Genomic DNA, 26,208 nt, shown 5'->3' with positions numbered 1-26,208 from the left:
TGAACCGGTAGGAACCCACAACTGAAGTAAGTTATGGTGTTTCTCGGGTGTACAGTAAGCAACATCATTCTAACAAAAATCTGTTAGTTTACAAAACAACCACTTGGGAATTAATTCCTTTCAAGGTGCACTGGAAAGGCAGAAAAGTATACAATGGATTACACTGAATGCAGGATGAATGGAACTTTTTACAGCTATACAATTTCCCCCTACCACCTCTTTCTTAATAGTCCCTTGTGTCTGACTTTCAGCTCTTCAAACTGTATATGGGGATATGGAGGAAGGACAGGAAACAACCTGTTATTGGATGCATTCTATGGTAGATGGATATTGTAGTGCTAGATATAATCTGATGAATTAATTTCTAGTAATCTAATGAATTTATGTATTTATGAGAATGACTCTCTTCACTTTTCTTAAGCTGCCTAAAACTAACTTCCAGCTATTATTCTAAGTGCCAAATTAGTAGTTAGTAAATAAAGTCAGTATAAAATTCTAAAATTTCACAGAGATGGAAATGGTACACTCAATTTTATCCTACCTATTTTCAAATATATTCTCTTTTTCTTCTACTGGTTCTGATTTGTCACAGACCAAACCACATAACATAGTAGAAAATAAATCTATTCCTAGTGGAACTATATCATTTCCAGTATATAATAATCCAAAATATTTTGTTTTTTTCTTTAAAACAAAGGTACTGTACTTTATTTATAGTTCCCAATAACTTTTTAAAAAATAGTTTTCCAGTCCAATGTAGGAGAAATAACATTGTTCCTAATAATACTAGGCATTGCCCTGCACAAAAGATAGTAGACTAGAATGCAAACTAAATTGAGGTAAACAGTTTTGGGGGCTACAACAGAGAAAAGTATGCTAGTGGGAAAAATCTGACTGTCCTATTTATTTCCCATATTTGCCTGCCTTTTTATTCCCATTAATATAGCAAATGTGTGATTGGAATACATATTTACCAATTGATATCAAGATTCATAATCAGCAAAATAGCGTGAGGTTAATATTCTTATTTATGCATTTATAAAACACTAATTTGCTCAGAATATCATCAGATAGAATTGAGAGTGTGTATTCCATTTCAGTGAACCAAGTAGATTTCTGAAAGAATTGAACCAGAACCTCAGATAAGCAGCTGAAAAGCCTACTATTCTGTCTCACTAAGTGTTGATTTAATAGTTGCAGGGCAAGAGCAAAGCTGGAGGCAATTGGTGATGGATAACTAATTGCATGTTTTGTAACACACCATGTGGCTAATGATACACTAGTAACCTCTTGAAAAGAAGCTGATCAGCATAATGTAGTCTATTCTTAGTCTTTGTCACTATAATTATAAACTTCAGTCTTATTTCTCTGTAGTCCAAATGAACTTAATTAAAGTTGCACATGCTGTATATAGGGTATGAAAGAGTATCTTTCTAATAATAAAAGCCATATGGTAATTGCTAGGTAGTAAATAAAACCTTGAATATTAGAATATCAATTAACATAAAATCACAGAACCAAGCAAAATAAGGAGTATTTTTTCTGTTTCTGGAACACAATTGCGATTCTGCCGATTGTGAAACTACATAGTATGAACAGATTGCCTTTGAAAGACACACTATATTCTACATGTTAATGGTTGAATAATCAAAGAAAAAGTAAATGACCAGAGGCAAATCTGACATTCAAACAACTAAAGAGTGAAGATTGTATCAAAACTGAACACAGTTAACAACAAATAAATACCAGAAAAAAAATGAACTTTTAGATTTAGATTTAGACCAGGCAAAATGTCACACAGAAGGGGGGGGGACTAAATACAATATTTCTGCAGTCCAGTTCAGTCCAATCCCACTGGAGCTGGGCAATCGATTTCATATTCTCTCCCTAGAAGAAAGTGTGCAGACATCCGGAGAAGCGACATCGTCAAGTGTATTGATGATAAGAGAAAAAGTAGAGACCAGGCTCCCCCCCCCAAAAAAAAATAGGCACATGTAGCTAACAGAAGACTCAATTCTCTGACGAATGGAATCAGCAACTTGTAGATTGGACAATCAGTCTAGGGAAGCATGCTCCAAGAAGCAAAGATCAAAGAGGAGATGAGTGGTTTACTAAAACAATTAATCCCACAGATCATTATCCCTTCTCCCTCTTTTATCTGGGAATGAAAGATACAACAAAGAGCCTCAAAACAATATCAAGCATTATGAGCAGCTAGGCATGAAAGCCAAAGAGTGAGGACCATAAATGATGTTTTCATCTGTTCTTCCAATGGAAAGTCAACATCCAATAAGGGAATGGAGAATTTTTGAAGTAAACCTCTGTCTTAATGGGTGCTGCTATTGAGAAAACTTTGGATTCCCAGACCATGGTCTACATTACCTACTGTATATGACAGCCTTCTGGCAGGATATAAGGTACACCTCACAAGAATTAAGATAAATGTGCTTGGAAATAACTGGCTTAGCTTATTTGAAATACTTTAAGCTAAAACTGGATAAGAAGGAAAACCAATTTTTAAGACCCTGTTCAAAGATATTGTAAACAATGACATAAAGAGTGCTGGAAAAGAAGAGGAACGCGAATATATAAAAAAGGAAATGTAGAAAGTATACACAAGGTCAGTCAAAAGGATTCAGATTCCTATATACGAATGCTAAAAGTATGAGGAATAAACAGGGAAAACTAGAAGTCCTCGTACATTACAGTAATTACTGAGACTTGGTAAGATACAACTGTTAAGTCCTCGAGGCTACGATGCCATTGACTATCATTGCCAGCTCCTGATTGGTTGAGACACGAGCAGCCAGCTGGCGGGAGAATGCAGCCATTCTATTGGTTCAGCGTCTGACAGCTCTAATATAAAAAGGGCTGTCAGCTGTCAAATGTTGCTCTTTGCCAGGTCAAGGTTTGCCTTACATTTTGCCGTGTTATACTGTTAATAAAGGTTGTGTTAGCTTCAACCTGCCTTGCCTCAGTTCCTGTCTGCCTCGTTCTCCCTACAGAACTCTGGCGATGAAGGTGGGATCAGAACTGAGGTAAAGGAAAAGCGAAGTCACTAATAAGAGCTGCCTGAAGTCACAGGCGACGAGAAGTCGCTCCAAGGATAATTCCTCAAGTTCCGTCCTTCTAAGGATGGCTAATCTATCAGCATTCATGGCATTCAGCACGGCCACTGAAACATAGGACACCTACCTTGAGTGGTTTGAGTGCTTCTGGAGGCAAACGACTTCACCGGTTGTCCAGTGGCCGTAAAAGAGGATATTTTCTCAGTGCATGTGGCCATGAGATGTTTGGAACAGCCAGTGCTTTAGCAGTCCCTCAATCCATCCATTTGATGCCTTGGGAGACTCTTTTGGAGAAACTTAAAAATCATTACTCTCCAACTCTCTCACACATAGCCAGATGTTATGCGTTTAGGCAGAGGACCCAGAAAGAAGGGGAATCTGTGAGGGATTACAAGGCTTCCCTCAGAACAGCGGCCCTGCACTGTGACTTTCCTGTGTTGGATGATGCCCTGTTAGAACAGTTGGTCTGTGGTATCAAAGATCTCAGACTTCAGCGACGCTTGCTGGCATGAAAAGAGCTGAGCCTTCAGGCACCCGTGGATGAAGCCACGGCATATGAAATGTCAGACAAATCCACCGCAGAAATTCAGAGATTTCTGCCACCGGCCATCCATGCCAGCATGGGCCATGCTGTCCACCATGAAGAAGACAACGAAGAAGACTTCTCGGATGAGGAAGAAAAGATTAGCCGCCTCAAACTGGCACCAGGAAGAAACGGACTCAGGTTGATTTTTTACCTCAGGAGGGTTGCCTGAGTTGTGGCGGGAACCATGCAAGGTCAGTCTGCAGGTTCAAAGCCACAATATGCCGTCAGTATGACAGGAAAGGGCATTTAGCCAAGGTCTGCAGAGCTGCCATGCCAATCGCTGCCCCACTTCCGGAGCGCGCCTTGTCTAGACAATTCGTAAAAAGACTTTCCAAACACGGCAAAGATTGCTTTGCCATTGCAGGTGACCAGCAGCACCCTGATTGGGTTATCAGCTGACTAAGTCTACCCATAAGATATACCTGACTGTGCGCATAGAGGGAGAGCCCTGCAAGATGGAAGTGGAAACTGGCTCTTCCAAATCCCTGGTCTCTTGGGTTACTATCAAATGGATAGTGCCCAGCCTGACCAAAGCTCAACTCAGGCAGTGCCCACTTCGCCTCAGAGACTATCAAGGACAGCCAATACCCATTGTGGGTTGCAGCACATTCACCATAGCCAGCAATAACTTCCAGGGGCCTCTTCCCCTCATCATTGTAGATGGCCATCTGCCCAGCCTCCTGGGACATGACTGGTTCTCTGCATTGGGATTCAACATCTCCAACATCCACTCTGCTGTTCCAGATTCCTTCGCTGCCCTGGCCAGCAAGTTCGCAGACATATTTGACAACAAGCTTGGTAAATATAATGAGACTTTCTTTTAACTTGGACCCCCAGGTGGTGCCAATGTATCTAAAACCTCTCCAACTCCCTCACACATAGCCACACATAGCCAGTGTGCCCCCAGGAAAAACTTGTGGCACACTGAAGCCCCCAGTCGCTGCCCTCTGCCAGGGCCTGTTTTTGGACCCTGATCCTACAGTTTTGGTCCTCTTAATTGAAGAGTTGGCCATGTCAGTATCCGCCTGGGATATTGCCAGGCTCTCTGCCACAGACCCCATATTGGCCCACGTTTTGGACTGGGTGCGCAGGGGGTGGCCACAGGGGCCAGTAGATCCTGAGTTTCAACCCTATACAACAGCATGAGCTGTCTATCCTTAATGGGTGCCTGTTATGGGGCAATGGGGTGGTAGCTCCCACAAAGCTTAGGTCGCCAATTTTAAGTTGCCTGCACACTGCTCACCCGAGCATTGTGTGCACGAAGACTTTGGGCTGAAGCTACATGTGGTGGCCCAAGATTGACCAGGAAATAGAAAACTGGGTAGCCACCTGCCAGCTGTGCCAGCAATCTAGACCGGCTCCCCCTTCTGTGCCCATCAGGGAATGAGATATGCCCTGGGTTTCATGGGCACGAGTCCATTTGGATTTTGCCAGCCCGTTCTTAGGGCAGAACTTCTTGGTCCTCATAGATGCCTACTCGAAGAGGGTGAAGCTGGCACTCATGCCCTCCACCACTTCGGAGGCTGTAATTAGGGTGCTGGGGAGGCTATTTGCGACCCATGGGTTGCCTGACATGGTGGTGACTGACAATGGGTCCCAGTTCACGTCGCCACCTGTCCAAATGTTTTTATGCCAGCATGGCATACGACAGGCCTCATGGCCCGTTCTACCCAGCCGGAAATGGCCTGGCAGAACGAACCGTCCGGTCGGCTAAGGAGGCATTGGGCTGCCTGGGGCCAGGGAATTGGCACAACAAACTGTCCCAATACCTCCTGGCACAGCATACAACCCCATGCCCAATCACCAAGCAAAGTCCCGCAGAACGGATTATGGGTCGTCGGCTCCGGACAACCCTAGACCGACTACACCTCGGTTATGCAGCAGAGAAAAGCCCCCTCACAGGCAACTCCACATGGGCCTTTAATGTGGGAGAACCAGTCTACTCCCAAAACTATGGGGCCAAACCAAGGTAGCTTCCTGGACAAATCACGCAACTAACTGGACTCTACTCTTATAAGGTCCAGCTCAGTGATGGGCAAATGTGGTGCCGACACATCAACCAGCTCACATGGTGAACCACCAGTGCAGCAGACCAACACCCGGTGCAGGCCCAATCCTGCCACAGGGAACTAATATCGACAGAGGCTGCTCCAGCGCAGACAGAGCTGCACACAACACCCCCCACCAATGTGTTCTTGTCACCAGACTTACCTGAGAATCTGGTCAGTCCCACGGTGGTTCAGTTTCCCGCCAACTCAGCTGTGCAGTCTTCTGATGTTTCACAGAACTCTTCACCAGCAGCTCCTCCTTTGGCCACTGCCCCTGAACTAAGGCGATCTGGGCAGAACTGACGCCGGCCGGCGTATTGGCTGACTATGCATGTGCTAACTTGGAGGAAAGGGGTGTTAAGTCCTCGAGGCTATGGCGCCATTGACTATCATTGCCGGCCCCTGATTGGTTGAGACACGAGCAGCCAGCTGGCGGGAGAATGCTATTGGTTCAGCATCTGGCAGCTCTAGTATAAAACAGCTGTCAGCTGTCAAATGTTGCTGTTTGCTGGGTCGAGGTTTGCCTTACATTTTGCTATGTTATACTGTTAATAAAGGTTGTGTTAGCTTCAACCTGCCTTGCCTCAGTTCCTGCCTGCCTTGTTCTCCCTACAGAACTAGACTGGACCATGACTAGAACCTAGTATTAGAAGAATTTAAATTGTCCAAAAGAAACAGACTTAACAAAACAGGAGGGTGAGTTGCATATGTAAGAATTAACTAGACTTCTAGAATTGCAAAAAACCAAGGATAAAAATCTTGAATGCATTTGAGTTAAGATAAAAGGAAAAAGGAATGGCATTATCATAGTTATATGCTACAGGCAACTCAACCAAATAGAGGAAATAGATGAACTTTTTACTAATCATTTAGCTAAGACACACCACAGTAAGTAATGTGGGACTAACTATTCTGATATCAACTGGGAGACAAACTGCATCAAGTGGGAGATGCTGCAACACTGATGTTTTTTAAGAAGAGATTGGACAGTGATTTGTCTAACATACTGCAGGGTCTTCTGCTTGAACAGGGGATTGAACTAGAAAACCTGTAAAGTCCCTCCCAACTCTACTATTTTTCTGAATAAACATCTTTCAGAAAGTTCAAAGCTTAGAAAATAATATTTACTAACTATATTAGGAAAAAACTGAACAAATATTTGTATGGCTGCTTTAGATTCAGTTTTTTGAGTACAGATTCTCCATTTTAAACTGAGTCTAAAACTCAATTTGGTGGAATCCACCATAACCTAGCATGTTTTTCAAATATCTTGACAATATGCTACTTATTGTCCATTCCTTTGATTATTCAAAAAGTGAAACTATGAGTGCAAACTTCAAAATTCAGTGACAGTGCAATTTAGTACCTCTCAAAAATAATGAGAGAAATCAAGCAGAAACAGTAGGGAAATATTGTGAATCCTGTTAACTCTTATTGTCTTACATGACTTCATTAAACTGGACCAAGATTATTTACATTAAGAAAAATTAAATTATTATTATTATTATTATTATTATTATTATTATTATTATTATTATTATTTAATAGCACTTTACCAGATTCATCATGATCATGCTTCAAGTAAACAGGATCTATTTTAAAGGCACATGTTAAATCCGATCTCTTCTTCACCCTGCACCAATATTGAATATAGATGGTCACTGATTTATTTAAAAGTTACCTATTTCTATGAAAATAAGAAATAGAGATATAAGGTTAAATCAATTCAGATTAATAAATGGAGAAGTATTAACTGGAGATTAAACTTTGATCTCATTAATTAATTAGAGTTGCTTTAGATAATTTCTAGAATCCTTTCCAAGTCTACAGTTCTATAAAGTAAAAACAATTAACTACAAAGATTAATGAATTCATCAGTGTTTAAGTCACGTAAATGTACAATCTCCTTATCTTAAAATAATGAATGTAACAAACCTAAATATGACATTACATATATCCTAACCATTAGTAAACACTTTTTGTAATGTATTTTGCATGCTTTCCTTTAAAATTTCAAGTACATTCTGGGGATAGAGTAAGACATCATATAGAATCTGGATTAACACAGTGAGTGAGAGATTTCTGCCAAAAATTGTAATTCTGTCTGCACAAGGCTTTTTTTATCATGAATGAGCCAGAATGAAATGCATACTATCTCATGTTCTCTTGATTCCTTATGCCAATGGAAGCATGTCAACAAATTGTGGTAATTCTTTCTCTGGTTTTTTTTTTTTTTTTATCATAATGTGGGAACTAACTCTATGGCTTGCTTTTCTAGGAAGAGTGAGTCTGAATTCATGCAATTCCTTCTTAAGAAGAGGCAACTCAGGGATCTTGGACTACTTTGAATGATAAGCAGCTTGTTTTAAAATTTGTTGAGGCACTTTTGATCTAAGCAATCAATTGCTAAAATCAGTAGAGTAAATTAGAGTAATGGCACATAGATACTCCATATAAGTCTGCCTACTATCATATTCTTTTAGAGAGAAATGTCATGTGATAACACTATTAATAATTCTTGCATTCCTTCTTACCACATAGTTGAACAATCAAAGTTGACCAGGAGCCACTTATGAGGATTGAAGTTGAATGAATCTGCATACTACCAAAAAAAGAAAACAGATCAACTATTATAGGATGACCTGAAATAGTTTCCAAAATGTCATTCTTTAAAATGCGATAAATATTGATATGTTCAAAGACCTCTTTGAATTTCCAACTCAACCCATCTCAAAGGGCATTGCTGTGGGAAAAATAGGTGGAGGAAGGATTATTAAGTATGTTCACCATCCTGAGTTATGCATAAAAATAATGAAGACTGTAGTAATTGTCTGCATTGCCTACATAAATGATGCATGTATCACCTACATGAATGGTCAGTATTATCTACATGGTCTGCACTACCTACATGAAGGACATCTAGCAAGGGATAAGCTGCACCTCACAAGAACCAGGAAGAATGTATTGGGAAAATGACTGACTCAATTTATTAGAAGGGCTTTAAACTAAAAGGGGGGGGCAGTAACCAATCCTTATGATATTTGGGACTCATTCACAAGCATAAACCTCAACACAACCAAACAATCAGGTAAGGAGTGATGGGAAGGAAGAAAAACTCAGATATAAAATAGGAGATTTAGGAAGCATATCCAAAGTCAGCTTTAAAGGACTCAAAATGCCTATGCGCAAATGCTCAAAGTTTGGGGGGAAAACAAGGTGAACATCAATTACTCGTACATGTGGGCAAATATGATATAGTTGCCATTTACCGAAACTTACTGGGATGAAACTCATGACTTAAATGTACTGATGGAAGAAGACAAACTATTCAAAAGAAACAGACCTTACAAAAGAGGAGGTAGAGTTGCATTATATGTAAAAAATCACTACCGGTATATATCTACAGAAATGCAGAAAAACAAAGAATGTATATGAGTCAATATAATATTTGAGGGCCTACCACAAAAAAGAGAGTCAATTTATTATCCAAAGCACTAGAAGGCAATACAAGAAACAAGTGTTGGAAACCAGTCAAGGAGAGAAGCATCCCATAATTAAGGAGAAATTTCTTAACAGTGAGAAAATTAACCAGTGGAACGACTTGCCTTCAGAAGTGGTGGATGCTCCATCATTTAAGGCTTTTAAGAAGAGAATGGACAGCCACTTGTCTGAAGTGGTATGTGGTCTCTTCCTAGGGTTGAGAGGGTGACTAGCCCAAGATCACCCATATGGTCTTATGCCCAAGGCAGGATTAGAATCTCCTGGTTTATAGTCAGGTGCCTTAATTGCTATACCTAACTGGTTTTTTTCACACAATCAATAAAGATTATTCTTGGATTAATTTGACAAAATTACTTAATTTTATTGACCAAATATAACCACCTGCTAATGCTATGTGAATTGGCACATTCTAAACACTGTCCTCACTTCATCCCAACGGTGTTAAGAATGGCAAAAGACCTATGACCCAGCAACTCCTGTTGAAAGGAAAAGTTTGGGAATACTAGACTTTCCCTGCAAAGGTTTTTTGATCAGGTTACTGCTCGGTTATGTAAAACAAATGCTTTAACTTATCTGATAGGAATAGTGAGCAAATCAGTAGGAAATTTATTCACACTTATTGAATGGTTGCTACCCTGAAAAATGCTGTGTTACCCTGCAAGTGATGATTCATTTCCTTCCAAAGCCAATAAAACCTACCCAGGAAATTACGGTGGGCTTTGTTTGCTGATAAAATGAAAAGAAGAGATGCTTTACAGGTTAGCTTTCCCCCTCTTTTTTCTTTATTAGTCTGTAGCCAGTAGGCACTGACCTTCTCCAAATATTGTTTTTTCTTCTGTTGACATAGAATTTATCTGACAGCTGAAGAGAAGCCCAGGAAATTGCATTGCCCTTATCTAAGGAAGCACAGGGAAAGTAGCTAGGCATTATTGAAAAGGGGGAAGAATATAAAAGAAAAATATTATACACAAAATGTTAAACAAATTCTTCTCACCCATGCTCTGTTGTGAACTGAAGAAACAAAGCAAGAACTTTTCTACCTTGATTTTCAAATAAATGCAGGTAGGAAAGATGGTAATTAAATAGAATTATGTATTTCAAATAAATTGACAGTATCAATCTATAGTTGTAGGGCTATTGAAAAAGGAAAGCCAACCTTGCTCATCACTTCATTTTTCTGTTTCCTTTGAATAGAAAGAACATCAAAGGAACTTGGTTAGTTGGTTGGTTTCATTTCTATTTTCCTGTAGTCAAATAAAAGTCCCAAAGGGGTCTTGATTATTTATGATCCTTTAGGATAGTGGCTTGGATACGTGCAATGGTGCTGGCAAAAAAGACAGAAGCACACAACTATATCCAAGGGTTTGTGACTACTTTATGCTATTTACAAAGGAGTTTTTTAATCTATCAGCCAAAAAGGACATTTCCATGTAGCATAGTTCTCACTAGATAACCTCTCAGACAGGCACACACATAACTTTTCAAATGACTCTTCTGCTGCCCCCGGGAGCTGGACAGGATGAGGAATATGTAGGAAAAGGGAAAGATTACTCACCAGTAAGGATATCAGTCATCAATCTCTTCCCTAACATGAGATAGGGGAAGCAGCAAATTTTAATAGAAGTTTATGCCCATGGATTCTGAGATGGCCTAGTACCAAGACAGTGAAGGAGAGGCCTTTCCCCAATCTGGCAGGAGAGTTTTGTGGAAAGATTGGTAAAGGGCAAAAGGCAGTCTCCAACAGGTCCTCTTATCACTCCTACCAGATTTGGCAGGAAGCTGCCAGAATTGAGCAGGGTCCCAGGAAAACTGGAGAGTCCATCTGCCAGCTCTTTTTAACAATCCCAAGAAATAATAATAATAATAATAATAAATTTGGGTTTATTAGCCGCTCCCTTTCCGGGCAGGACTCGGGGCGGCGTACACTAAGACATATATAAACATACATATATACAAAGACATACATGCACGGAGGAGGTAATAGATTAAAACATTAAGACAAATTAAAACCATTAACATGCCCCGTCTAATAAAAAATCCAATATACAATAAAAATTTAAAATTTAAAAAAGACAGTCAGGAGGAATATGAAAAGATTACGGTTGAGCCAGGCCGGATGATTGAAAGAGGTGGGTCTTCAACTGTACACGGAAGGAGCGGAGATCGGAAATAATCCTGATGTCACGGGGGAGGTCATTCCACAGGGCTGGGCCCATCACAGAGAAGGCTCTGCTCCTGGATGTTGCCCCCCGACACTGTTTGGCGGACGGCACCCGGAGAAGTCCCTCTCTGTGTGAGCGAATTGGTCGTAGGGATGTGTGGGGCAGGATGCGATCCTGCATGTAACTAGGTCCTATGCCATGAAGCGCTTTAAAGATCATAATCAAAACCTTGAAACGCACTCGGTAGACCACAGGAAGCCAGTGCAGCTCGCGCAGGAGAGGTGTTACAGGGGAGTATCTAGACCTCCCCATAATCACCCGCGCGGCCGCGTTCTGGACCAACTGTAGTCTCCGAGTGCATCTCAAGGGAAGCCCCATGTAGAGAGCATTGCAGTAGTCCAGGCGAGACGTCACTAGCGCATGGGTGACTGTGCGTAGGGCATCCCGGTCCAATAAGGGGCGCAATTGGCGCATCAGGCGGACCTGATGGAACGCCCCCCTAGCCACGGCTGTTACATAATACAATACAATACAATACAATACAATAGTAGAGTTGGAAGGGACCTTGGAGGTCTTCTAGTCCAACCCCCTGCCTAGGCAGGAAACCCTATACCGTTTCAGACAAATAGCTATCCAACATCTTCTTAAAGACTTCCAGTGTTGGGGCATTCACAACTTCTGGAGGCAAGCTGTTCCACTGATTAATTGTTCTCACTGTCAGGAAATTTCTCCTCAGTTCTAAGTTGCTTCTCTCCTTGATTAGTTTCCACCCATTGCTTCTTGTTCTACCCTCAGGTGCTTTGGAGAATAGTTTGACTCCCTCTTCTTTGTGGCAACCTCTGAGATATTGGAATAATGCTATCATGTCTCCCCTAGTCCTTCTTTCTCTTAAGCTAAACATACCCAGTTCCTGCAACCGTTCTTCATATGTTTTAGTCTCCAGTCCCCTAATCATCTTTGTTGCTCTTCTCTGCACTCTTTCTAGAGTCTCCACATCTTTTTTACATCGTGGCGACCAGAACTGAATGCAGTATTCCAAGTGTGGCCTTACCAAGGCATTATAAAGTGGTATTAACACTTCACGTGATCTTGATTCTGTCCCTCTGTTGATGCAGCCTAGAACTGTGTTGGCTTTTTTGGCAGCTGCTGCACACTGCTGGCTCATATTTAAATGGTTGTCCACTAGGACTCCAAGATCCCTTTCACAGTTACTACTACTGAGTAAGGTATCACCTATACTGTACCTGTGCATTCCGTTTTTGTTGCCTAAATGTAGAACCTTACTCTTTTCACCATTGAATTTCATTTTATTAGATAGTGCCCAATGTTCAAGTTTGTCAAGATCCTTCTGTATCTTAAGCCTATCTTCTGGAGTGTTGGCTATTCCTGCCAGCTTGGTATCATCTGCAAATTTGATGAGTTCCCCATTTATTCCCTCATCCAAATCATTGATGAAGATGTTGAAGAGTACTGGGCCTAAAACAGAGCCTTGGGGTACTCCACTGCATACTTCCCTCCATGTAGATGCAGTTCCATTGAGAACTACACGTTGAGTGCGGTTGGTCAGCCAGTTACCAATCCATCTGGTGGTGATGCTGTCTAACCCACATTCTTCTACTTTATCTAGTAGTAGGTTATGGTCTACCTTATCAAAAGCCTTACTGAAGTCCAAGTAAACTATATCAACGGCATTCCTCTGGTCCACTAATTTTGTCACATTATCAAAGAATGCAATAAGATTAGTCTGGCATGATCTGTTTTTGACAAATCCATGTTGGCTTTTGGCTATTACTTTGTTTGCTTCTAGGTGTTCGCAAATTCGTTGCTTGATTATTACATGGTCATCCATGGACAGCCGGGCATCTAGGAGGACGCCCAAATTGCGCACCTGTTCCATGGGGGCTAGTTGCACGCCCCCAATGGCCAGAGATGGAAGCACCTGGTTGAACCGGGGGGCCGGAAGCCACAGCCACTCCGTCTTGGAAGGGTTGAGTTTTAGTCGGTTGCCATCCATCCAGACCCGTACGGCCTCCAAACACCGGGACATCATTTCGACGGCCTCATTGGGGTGGTTCGGGGTGGAAATGTATAGCTGAGTATCATCAGCATACAGATGATATCCCACCCCAAAGCCACGGATGATCTCGCCCAGCGGTTTCATGTATGTGTTGAACAGGAGAGGCGAGAGCACCGATCCCTGTGGCACTCCACATGTGAGTGACCTCCGGGTCGAACTCTGCTCCCCTGCCAACACACGTTGCGTCCGGTCAGAGAGGTAGGAGCCAAACCACCGTAAAACGGTGCCCCTGACTCCCAGCCCCTCTAGCCGGTACAACAGGATACCATGGTCGATGGTATCGAACGCCGCCGAGAGATCTAATAGGACCAGGATAGAGGAACAACCCCTATCTCTGGCCCTCCAGAGATCATCAACCAATGCGACCAAGGCCGTCTCCGTGCTGTGCCCGGGTCGGAAGCCGGACTGGCGCGGGTCTAGATAACCAACAGATGCTCTAGAAAAAACATGGAGAAACAGGAGAAATTCTATTTCACCATGTCAACCCCAAATAATGCTATTTGAGGGGCTACTTTTAAACTTTTATATTTACAATTCTTCTGAAAGAGAAGCATTTTCACTGTTTAAAAACATGAGGGTAGGGCTCTTTGAAAAGAGCACTGAATTCATGTTTAAAGTAGCCTAGCTGACAGCAAGGGATGATGGGTGCACCATGTACAAGCTGTCTCTGCACCATACACAAGCTGTCTCCCACCTGTCTATTAAATGTTTCTCAGGTTTCTTTTCAAACAAAGGTCTAGTGCTTTAAATCTTGGTTCCCTGTTTTAAAAATAAGATAAACAAAACAGCTGAGAGATAAATTGAGGGATTTTATTATAACCCCCTGGAGAAACATATTTCTCAGCATTTCTTTAGAAATCTCCCACAACCTACTGCTTCCCTGTCACCTAAATATTAATAATGCATATTAAGATTTGCATGTAATGCTAACAAATATGAGACAGATTCCCCTGATCCCCTTTCCTCCTGGTTTCACAAACCAGCAGCTGCTCTGAGATCTCTGAGCCAGAGATCAGTTGAAATACCTGGCCAGTATGGGAGAGAGTATATTTTCTCCCTGCCAGGAAAGCAGTGCCCAGGGACTGCAGGGCATGCCAATCTCTGACAATTGTTAAACACTTTATTAATGAAGTGTCCTAGCAAAAATAGTCAAGGGAAGAAGGAGTTGCATGTCTTTTTTACAGTAAGACCACATTTTCATTCTCTAGATACAATGGTACCTTGATACTCATCTGCTTTGTAACTCATTGAATTTCATTCTCAACACATTTTGAAACCAAACTCCGTCCCAGTACTCAATTTGGTTCTCAACGCACAAGCTAGAACTTGTCTATGTCAGCTGCCTTGTGGTTCATTACAAGTACCAAATGTTTGGTACTCATCATTTTTGGTACTTATTGCACCTCCCAGAATCAATTAATGATGAGTGCCCAAGTACCATTGTATCACTTTTAGCAGATATTGTGTATCCCAGTCAAGAAGCAGGTGTGAAAGATACCCATGAAGCCTGAATCTCTTGGTTCCAATGCTAAAAGATATAGAATATAGTTAACTGATAATAAGATCTTGGAGCAAAATCAAGAGATAACGTTCCTGCCAAATGTGAAATCCATTATTCCTGCATCTCCTGCAATTCTAGGAAATTGGTAGAGGCTATAACGTATGTAAATATATGAACAAAATAATGTAAATGGAGAATGGCAGATATATAGACACACACATACCCATGCTCTTAAACACACATACATGTATGCACATACACAACACATACACACAACAAAGGATCACTCTGCTGCAACAAAAAATGCTTTTTTCTACTTCAAGAATGAGAGATTACACTGCCCTCCATTGGGTAAGAACATCCTGAATAATATTAATATAGTAACAGTCTCCACTGTGTTATTCAGGATTTTATTTTAGATTTTAAAAGCCACATTATGAAGACTTAGGTTAGAGAAAAGAGGGGAGGGATGTTTCAGCAATATTACCCTGCAGTAAGGAATGCAGATTATATATGGAGTTCAGGGCTACAGGAATGCAACCTCATTTATTAAATAGTCCATTCAGGTGTCTTTTAGAATTGAATATATACTGTTATGGTTGAGTGATGGGCCAGTGTAGGCTGACAATTGATATATCATCTGCCCTAGTATTTGTTAATTCCCTTCTTAAAATAGCCAAAGTGATACCAGGATTGGTAGAGATCATCCCAGTGTTCTTGTTTTAGGAAATTACCCACATATTTTTTACTAAGGCTGTTTATTTGAAAGAGACTTATATTCAAAATTCTGGCTAGTGTATAGCCTGTTTAGTTGACCCTCTTTCTTGCCCCAAGAGTCCAATCAGCTTAATTGCTAAAACCATAGCTGGAACTTATGGGTAGGATTATGGGGAAAAACTTCTCTGCCATTATTCTATCTGCATCAAAGAGACATGGCACTTCTATACCACGGAGGACCTACTTTCCTAACATTCTAGTGGGCGTAAGTCAAAGCAATCCATTGTTTTACTGTGAACAATTAACTTCATTTGCGGGTCAAGTTGTTAAGAATCACTGATGATATGTTGGGAACACTGATGTTAATACCAAACAATGTCTTATGTGACTGTAAAAGCATCAGCTAAATGGTCCGGTTGTATTACATTCTGAATTATAGGACTTTGACTTGCCTCTGCTCCATTGAGAAGGTAACGAAATTCAGGGCAGATGAAAGCACTCCCAGCATAGGCTGCATCTACGTGCATCCAAATATTCTCCTCATTACCTAGGGAAAAAATATCTTAGATGCAATATATTTTTACCTAATTAAATTGTTTCCAAGGTGGGGAGAATGATCAGTTGGCAGTTGCCCCACATAAAACAGGAGAGACACAAAACTAGCCATGTCTTAATGCAGTTGGCATGCCGGATGATGACAGTCAGAGAGGGAGGGTTTAATCCATGATCTTGCTAAATACACTTTTCACTTCCAAAATTAGGACACCACCACCCAGTGACAAGCCTGATTGAAGGCTGTAGGAACATGATCAGGATGAACACTGGTAAAAGTACATTTTCTGCCAGTATAAACATCAGTTTGTTCAAGGATAGTACAAAGTACAATAGCTTCACAGTAGGGAGAAGGTCTAATACTCATAAAGTGAGCCTTTGAAATCCCTGAGGCAATTGGATATAATTTATTTAATTTATTTCCCATAAATTTCAAGAAAGTTAATTATAATCAACTTAATCTGAATTCTATCCATGAATTATTTATTTATTTTATTTATTTATTTTATTTGATTTCTAGACCGCCCCCTCTCCCCGAAGGGACTCGGGGCGGTGTACAGGTACCAAATTAAAAACCTTACAAATAATCATAAATATAGTTAAAATCAAATTAAACTTTAAACCCCTGTACAAATTTATAAAAATTAAAAACTTAGCCTAAGACCAAAATTTAAAAATACAGTCTGAGGTGGGAGAGCTGGAATTAGGCCAAGCCGGCTAGATTAAACAGGTGGGTTTTGAGCTTCTTACGGAAGGAGCGGAGGTCCGTGGTTGTTCTAATATCAGGGGGAAGGTCATTCCAGAGGGTCGGGCCCATCACAGAGAAGGCCCTTCCCCTGGGTGTCGCCCGCTGGCACAGCCTAGTGGACGGCACCCGGAGGAGTCCCTCTCTGTGTGAGCGAATCGGCCGAAGGGATGTGTGGGGCAGGATACGATCCAGCTGTCTAAGAAAAGCAATATAAATAAATCAATGAAATTCTGTCAATTGTCCTGAAATATACCCTATAAAAGGTAAATGTAAAGGTTCCCCTCACACATGTGTTGTAGTCATTCCCAACTCTAAGGGGCAGTGCTCATCTCTGTTTCAAAGTTGAAGAGCCAGCACTGTCCAGAGACATCTCTGTGGCCATGTGGTTGGCCTGACTAAACACCGAAGGCACATGGAACGCTGTTTCCTTCCCACCAAAGTGGTCCCTATTTTTCTACTTGCATTTTTACATGCTTTTGAACTGCTAGGTTGGCAGAAGCTGGGACAAGTAACAGGAGCTCACTCTGTTACGTGGCGCTAGGGATTAGAACCTCCGAACCGCCAACCTTTCTGATCAACAAACTCAGCGTCTTAGCCACTGAGCCACTGAATCCCTTGAAGCATACCCAATACTGTACTGCTAATTCTTAAACAATATTGACCAGTCTTTAATGTCCCTTTTGGGGAAAGATACCAAACAATAACAGTCATATAATATTTAAAGTTTTACAAAAAAAGATGGATTATCTGGATCCATTCTCTACTGGCTTTGGAAGTTTCTCAGCCGTTGATTTCCTGATGGAATACATTTTCAGGGAATATAATCTATTAAAAACATTTCTGCTCTTCTGATTGCTCACTGTTTGGTTTCTCCACAGCCTCACCCATCCCTCAATTATTATATATATATCATGGGTAGGCTCAGCACCAAACTTCTTATTTTAAGGTAGAAAATAAATTATTTCTATAATGTTCCAAGAATGTAGTGATCTACAGAACCTGTAATTTACCACTTAGAAGAAAGATTATATCAAAGAAATATTATGGAAGTCATACCTGCTATGGATAATATTTAGTTAATGACCAATATGAAAGGCATTAAATCACACCTCATCTTCTGATGCTGCTGTTCTAGATTGGGATCCTCATTCTTCAATGGTTTTTTAATGCTTTTTTAAATTTCTTATGTATCTTCTACCATAACAGACTGTATGTTATCCCCTTTTCCTTGATCACTGGTCATTTTTATAAAATATCATTTTGCAGGTAGATATAGGGGCATTCAGACAATACCTGGAGAGAATCATACTGATCTCCAAATAATCAATAGAGGATAATATTTTTAGCTTTAGTGTTGAAATGAGTGCTTCGTGTTCTCTGAGTTTGGTTGTTTTCTTGCAGATGTTTCATTATTCAAACTAGGAAACATCAGTGCTAGTAAAGAATGGGGTTTGCTCTCAGTTTATATTCTCATCTAGTGACTTGCCCTGCCAGTGACCTTTCTGGTCACAATCTTCCTGGATCAAGCATTGCTTAGGTAAAGAGGATGTTATTAGTTTCAGTTAATAAATCAGCTGTACCCTTATCTAGAAAAAAGATAAGGAAAGAAATCTGACAATGGTGACTTCATTACAAGACACTCCTTCAAGACGAATTATAGCTAACCAAGAATGTGACACCTTGGAGGGTCTACATCACACTTGTGTTGAAACAGCTCCTCTACTTGTCCCTTGTTTTCCAAGCTCAATCCAAAATTCTCAATTTGGGGTATAAGGCTGTATAGAGCTAGACTCAGGATACCTACAGGGAGGCTTCTCCTGCACAGTTTGCTGTAATCTTTGGCAGGCTTCATCATGGATACATCCATGACATTTTTTTTTTCTTGGATCTTTCATCATGGAACAAACTGCTGTTAAAGTTGACACCATTGTCCTCCAGTTTAGGAGGGAGTGGAGTACTGATCTTTTTTGTCCAGACTTCTAGAGTTCTAAGGATTTTACACTTCTGATTTCATATATGCTTTTTAATGTTTACATATAAGTGCTAAAATATTGTAGTGATTTGAGACAGGGTGGCATAAAAATGAGTAAAATACATTTTTCCCAGCTAAAAAATTCAACCAGCTCTAGAAATGATGCCAAAAATGTATTTGTCTGATATAATTGTGCAAGAATACAAAATTTTTCTGTGAGCTGGTCTCTTACTCAAACTCTACTAAACCTCCACAGGGCTTAATACAATACAACAAGACATACCAAAAGCAGATTTTTCAGTGTTCAGATAGAATGATCACTTGTTAACTTACAAATGGGACCCAGTTCTAGCAGATTGTCAAAGGAGCAGCAAGTTGTAGTTCCAAGAGTTGCACCCAACTGAAAATCCAAAAAACAACAAAAATAGACATTTTAAAAATAGCATTTAATGTGATGATAATACACAATCAATAAACATAACTTTCAGTATATTCACGATTGAAAAAAGCCAGTAATCTAATTTCATGCAGCCATTTTAGGGTGTTCTATGATTATGCAGGCATATTTTATCAAAGACAACAAAACATTTTGTTAACAAAAGCTTATCTGTAGTACCTCCTGCCCACCTAAAAGTTCAAAAGCATGCAAATGCTTATAGTTAAATAGGTACCATTTTGGTGGGAAGTTTACGGTATTCTTGGCCTGTAGTCAGGGCCGGATTTAGAAGAAAAGAGGCCCTAGGCTATTCCACTTATGGGGCCCTTTCACCTCCCATTTTTAAGTTTGTAAATTACATGAGAGATAATAAAATGCATCATGACTGTGATATATATCAATATATTAAATGAAACATGTTGTAATTGGTACTAACCTTTATAAAAAAAATGTGGCACAGATAATAAATAAAAATAAAAGGCCCCTCTTGATCTTGAGGCCCTAGGCTGAAGCCTAGTTAGCCTATAGGAAAATCCGGCCCTGCCTGTAGTCATGCTGGCCACATAACCACAGAAATGTCTTCAGATAAAGCTGGCTTAAAAAAGGGAGATTTTTTTCCTGGTGAAGGAGATCTGCATACGTTTGAGGTCCTTCAGGAAGCCTCTTTGTAAATAATAACATACCAGAATAACAGAATTAGAAAGTCTTCTAGTCTAACCCCCTGTTCTAAATTATGTCCTTCTATTTTCCAAGAGTATTGAATAGGTCTTTTAGTGAAAACTAAAATTTTCAATTTGTCATCTGTTGCTGTGATTGGTCTCTTAAATCCAATGGGCATTAGGAAGATAATAGCAACAGCATTGGCATCTAAGAGTATCAGGATTTTACATTGTGCCAAGTTAGGAGAGTATAGGTCAGTGCAAAAGATTGATCAAGGGATTGATGTAAAAGTTAAAGAGGAAGGGGGCTAGAATACAACTCTGCCATACTTCTTTTTGTACCCTTAGTGGGCTGGATAAAGTCCCTCGAGGGTTACATCTCACATTCAAGGTGGAATTAGCATACAATTTTTGTATGAGATAGAGGAGGCGTTTATCAATAGTAGTGAGTTTTAATTTCTCCCAGGGGGTATTTCTGGATATTGAGTTGAAGGCCTCCTTAAAGTCAAGGAAGGCTACAAAAAGAGGGGATTTTTTTAATATGTGATTTTTGGACCAGATGGTATAATACTAAGATAAGATCCATTGTTGACTTTCCTTCTCTAAATCCAGCTTGTTCATCTTTGATTATCCCCCCTAAAATTAGCTAATCCTGAAATTTATAATTTAGGTATTTGGCATACTATTTACTAACAACACTCAGAAGACTAATAGGCCTATAATTGCCTGGGTCATTTCTGTTACCCTTTTTGTAGGTTGGTATAATGATTGCTAATCCCCAATCTTTTGGCATACAGCCTGTTTTATCTATATATGTAAAAAGAGATGCTAACGCATTAATTATTTCTTGCAAAATACTGTCAGCACCTGGTGCCTTATTAGCCTTGAGGGATCAGCCAATCAGCCAGGATACCTCTTCTGCAGTGGTGGGTTTCAAATTTTTTTAGAATCTCTTCTGTAGGTGTGGCTTGCTTTGTGGGAGTGTCTTGCCAGCCATGTGACTGGATAGGAGTGGCTTGCCAGCTATGTGACTGAGTGGGAGTGGCTTGGCAGTCATGTGACTGGGTGGGCGTGGCAACTTGTAAAATGTGGTGAAACTCACTTAACAACGCTCTTGCTTAGCAACCAAAATGTTGGCTCAGAAACTCTAGCATTTGAAGCACGCAAGTCTTAAAACTGTCAAGTTACAAGACCCTTGCACCCCTAACCCTTTAGAAAAAAAAACCAGGGGTGTTCAAACTTGATAGCTTTAAGACTTTAAGGTTTAGATAGGAATCTTAGTGGCGGGCGGGGTGATTGGTGAGCCAGCCAATCAGTGAGGGGCGGGTGAGACAAGCAGGTGCAGACGAGTGGGGGGAGGGAGCTGGAACTGCTTCTAAATGGCACGGTAGGTTTGTGGAACCTCTTCTATATAAGAGGTTAGAATTGGCAGGAACCCACCCCTGCTTTTCTGGTCTGATAGGAGGCCAGTAAGGGTTTTGGTCCAAACTTATTTGGCTCACATTGGTTACATTGTCAGGGTCTGTATATATTGTAGCTCTCTAAAATATTCCTCCCAGGCATGAATTAGTACCTGATTAGATGGAGGTAAGGGGGATTTTCCCAATCCTCTAGTCATATACCAAAAAAGGGATGTATTTTTTGTCTTGACTGATGCAGTTAATCTATGCCAAGACTCCTTCAGAGCCACACTTGGGCAATGTTACCAAAAGCAATTAGCTTTGAAATAACTGTGGAACTTAAAATTTTCTGATAAATATTGTCACCAGCAATAAGCACAGTGCACAGAATAACTTTGCAGAATGCTCAACAGCTTCCTTAATTTTGGATTCTGGAAATGTTGAAAATAATTTTACTGTTTCTGTAAAGGACTCAGGTTCAAATGTATCTTCCTAGGTTGTCTCAGGCATTTACTGTGCCTGTCTATGGGGATGTTGAGAACTACAAAAAAAAGAACCATAACACTGCCTTGTGTTCCTTCAAAGAAAAACTATATTATACATACAGAGAGAAAGAGGAATAGAAGCATTGTGAAAAACAATGGTATATATAGAAAACTTACACAGTTATGCTACCAATAAAATAAGTCATGAACATCTAAATATGATACTCAAGTCATGATCTTTCCAAAAAATATTTTGTACAAACTTAAAATACAAACTACACAAACCTAGATTTTTTTTACCCTAATGCAATTTTATATTTCAACTATGGTTATAAGGTGACCCATATTGTCATAACAAATACTACACTGATCCATCATTAAAATAAAGCTACAGAGCAAATCCAGTTAAAGAAAAAGGGTTCACTTATCACTATTTATTCTCATGACATTCATTTATTCAATGTAAGTATAAAAGCTATAAATAGCAGTTTACCAACTGACTTCATGGGGCTCATAGTTATTGCTTTTCTCCTCCTTAGTAACTTTACAAATAAGAAGCTTCATAATTAAGGCTGTACATATTTTGCCATTGCTGCATGGCAGCGTAATGACTAAGCATATTAATTGTTACCAGGATATGTATCTCTGGGTGATAAAAGCCATAGCAAATACTCATTGAATTGCTGATGGTTAGATTAAAGATATAGCATCTCAGTCTCTGTGTCCTAGTGTCATTTACATGCAGAGATTCATAAATCCCAGTAATTCATTCTGGCTTTTTGCTATTATAAAAGAAGATGGTGGCTTGTGATATAACTCTGCCACATCATTGTTATGAATGCCTCTTCTAAGCAATTTGAAATCTCCTTATTTCAATTCTCAAAAGATACTCAAGCTAACAGCATCTGGTGTGTTTATGAGGGAGATCTAATACTGCATTTAACCCAATTTAAAATCCCCATTACAACAGTGTAATCACATTTGGAACAGGGACATATTGTCTCCCTTGAAAATTGTTCAGACAGCTTACAGGCCATTCCAGACTTTAAACACAGCACTGTTGCTCTTATTTTGGGAACTAAGCAGTCAGTTGTATAACACAACGACCACAATCAACCAGGTAAGTTTAGCATTTAGCTAAGAACAGAATCAGATATATTCTGAATTCTAAAGAAAAAAATGCTGTAGTATAACAACTCTAAAAACCACAAAAAAATCTTAAATTGCTGTAAAACATAAAATAATGTAAAAGAGTAAAGCTTGAGATGAGCCTTATCATACACATATTTTTATGTCCATTATGTGAACAGGCAATTTCAGGAAAACAAGTCACAGATCATAAAAAATTAATGCCTCAATTGATTATTTATATTTAAAATGCCAGGAAACACATGCACCAAGGCAGGGGTGTATAATCACCTTCAGTAGCCACTTTTGAACCTTTTTATGACTTTCAAAACCTAGTAATAGAGTTAATAAGGTTATTTCAGTGTTTTTTAAAATAATTTTGATCCATTAAAAAATTAAGAAACATTAGCAATCCCAATGTAGCCTGCTTCCCTTCCATGCCCAAGGGTATTTGCAGACAAGGTTTTAAAAAAAGTCAATATGGTGGCCAGTGGAATCAAAGCTCCAACCATTTTTGTGTTTGATGATCAAATGGCGGCCATCTTGGCTTTCTGACCATACTTTAAAGGTACCTCTGTCTATAAGCCTTGCAATTGTATCACTTTCCTAGGGCAGCCTTTGACTTGTAAAAACATTGGCCTTTCTATCTGAAGTTCTATTAAAATTGTACATTATATACATTAACAAGATGGCACTGTGGTCAACAAGGCATGTTGTAAATAAATCTAAATAGGATTCTAGCTTTAATTTATTTGATGTCTAATAATGAAGATTTCAGAATACTAACTACCAGGTTACCTGTTTCTAAACAACTGGTTAGAAGATTAACAGACTATTTTTCTTCCTCTTTAAGAAGAAATGATTAAGCCAGATGGAAAAAATCAGGTCTTCAGTACTCTTCTGAAATTCAGGAGGGAAGACATCAAAAGGAAAATCTCCATATAGACTAAGTTCTAAAGCAAGCATTGGGAAGTGACAATTTCTTAGCTCCTCATCAATTAACTGTTATCCTCAATTAGACAGGATTTAGAGGGAATTGAGCTTCTTCAATCTAACCAGATAAATATATTAACATAGGAGAAAGTAGTCTCAGAAATAACTAGATCTGAAGCCCTTTAAGGCCTTAAAAATGGCAACAAGCAGCTTGAATTGTATCTGGGAGTAACCAATATAGCTTCCAAACCAGTGTGTTCCCTCAAATATGGCAGAAAACACCCATCACTGGCTACCCCATCACATTTTGTATCAGCTGTAATTAAAAGATCTGCTCAACTAATAAGAAAATAATATTAGACTGCCAGTTTTTGAACTAGCTACCTTCTTTTTCCTTTGGGAATAAATTATCTGCGGCAATTATTGTAAATAGCTTCAGACTTAAATGGATGGCCAGACTGGGAAGTTGAAAACATCCTAGAAGAAGGCAGTAGTATACTAACTTCATATTGACAAAAATATCCATTTCCATGAAATTACCAAAAAGTGTTTACTATAGATGTTATGACTGAACATAGCTACTATGATTTAAAACATAGACCAGCAGATTACTTAATCACTAGTAATCTTCTTTGTACAATAACAAAAATTGGGATATTAGTACTCACAAAAAATGGGAAAAGACCGGCAGCTTTATCTGCATCTATAACTTTTCTTAGAGTTGACCCACGGACAGAAAATGAGTTATCTGTGGGAACTTGTTTAATTTTCACTCCAGCAATCAAGGCATCCTTTTCAACTGATGAATGAGCCTGCATGAAGTGGAATAAAGTTAATTCAAAAATTTAAATTGTGTATCAATTAGGTGCTCAAAAATATTCTACAATTACTAGTCAACATAATCAAATATTGCAAATGTAAATGAAAAATAATAAACAGCAACAAATATTATGCACAATCCTACACTTTTGTTATTTGGTAATTATAAAATTACTTAAGCACCAAATGTACCAATTGTACCAAAAATTTTTTTTTACTATTATACCATTCAATACATTTAAACAATACAAAGTACAGTACAATTAATAAGCTAGTAAATCATACTCTATGTTTCAAATATATGTATGCATAATAATGTTTCTATGTGAAAAAAGTGTTACTCCTAATTATTGTGTATAATTTCTTTGAATAATGTCATTTGTTACCTTTTCAAGAAACTCACCTGTGAGTTTAGATGTGTTCTACAGCTATAAATACTAAATATATGCCCCTTTCTAGGTACATTGCTTTTTAAAACAGAAATATACTACTTCAGGTTGCTATCCATAAAATATAAACATAATTCATGTGAAGATATGTCACATAATGAGAAGGAAACAAAATGTTAAGAAATTCAGGGTAAGATTTAAAATATAATTTTAAAATTAAATTCCTCATGGCATTATTGTAAAATAGGAATCAGAAAATAGAATCCAATGGATAAATCTGAATACTAAAATTATCTTGCAATAGCATGACTCTTGATCCAAAAAAATGCATGCTTATTCCAAATGTGGAAATAAAGTACTATATAAAAAAACATTGAAGTAAAAATAATATAATGTCCATAATTAGTTCAAAAACAAGTTGTGTGAACTTAGATATTTATATTTCTTTAAGGTCCTAAATAATGATGATGATGATGATGATGATGATGATGATGATGATGATGACGACGACGACGACGTAATCTTTGGTGAGATTCACAGCCTTTGGGGCTGGTTAGTAGCTTAACAGCTTGAGTCCTAACCAAGTACCTGGGAACTGTTAAGGTAACATCGGAGGATATAAGTTGTACCAAGTAGGGTGGTTTTATTATTATTATTATTATCATTGTTGTCCTAAAAAATTTTTTGGAGGGAAAGAGGATGAAACATATGCTTGAATTATTTGACATTTGTTCCAGGAATTTGCTTCCTTGTCAGACTTCATTTTTCTCCTTAGGTTGCCTTCTCTCCCCCTCCTCCCTTATTTGATTCTTGCTTCACAGACTACTTTAAAAGGTCAAAAATATCTTACAGCAAATCCTTGTGTAGACAAAAGAATCGCCTGACATTCAAGTTGCATAGTTTTGTATGTATTTTCCTAGTAGATGCATTTTTGCAGGTGATTTCCCCCAGTAGTTTTTTTGGAGAAAGTTGTAAATGCATAAATGTGATGTAGTTCTCTTTTACATTCAGAAATTACAATTTTAAT

General features: G+C 39.2%; 1 protein-coding gene across 4 annotated transcripts in view; it reads right to left on the bottom strand.

The window, feature by feature from the left end:
* The window catches only part of DDC (dopa decarboxylase), a 111,503-nt gene that overhangs the window by 22,193 nt on the left and 63,102 nt on the right, over positions 1–26,208 (bottom strand). For all 4 annotated transcript variants that reach the window (XM_081931898.1, XM_081931900.1, XM_081931899.1 and 1 more), the window contains 5 exons: positions 24,642–24,785; positions 19,266–19,332; positions 16,113–16,207; positions 8,237–8,304; positions 7,259–7,335 (listed from right to left, as the gene is read on the bottom strand). In XM_081931898.1, the coding sequence (XP_081788024.1) occupies positions 7,259–7,335; positions 8,237–8,304; positions 16,113–16,207; positions 19,266–19,332; positions 24,642–24,785 (451 nt within the window). The remainder of the gene's footprint in view (positions 1–7,258; positions 7,336–8,236; positions 8,305–16,112; positions 16,208–19,265; positions 19,333–24,641; positions 24,786–26,208) is intronic.

The sequence above is a fragment of the Natrix helvetica genome (genome assembly GCF_964273705.1).
Source record: "Natrix helvetica genome assembly, chromosome: Z".
Taxonomy (NCBI): Eukaryota; Metazoa; Chordata; class Lepidosauria; order Squamata; family Natricidae; genus Natrix; species Natrix helvetica.
The sequence above is the reverse complement of the archived record's forward strand: the minus strand, read 5'-3'. Positions and strand labels throughout refer to the sequence as shown.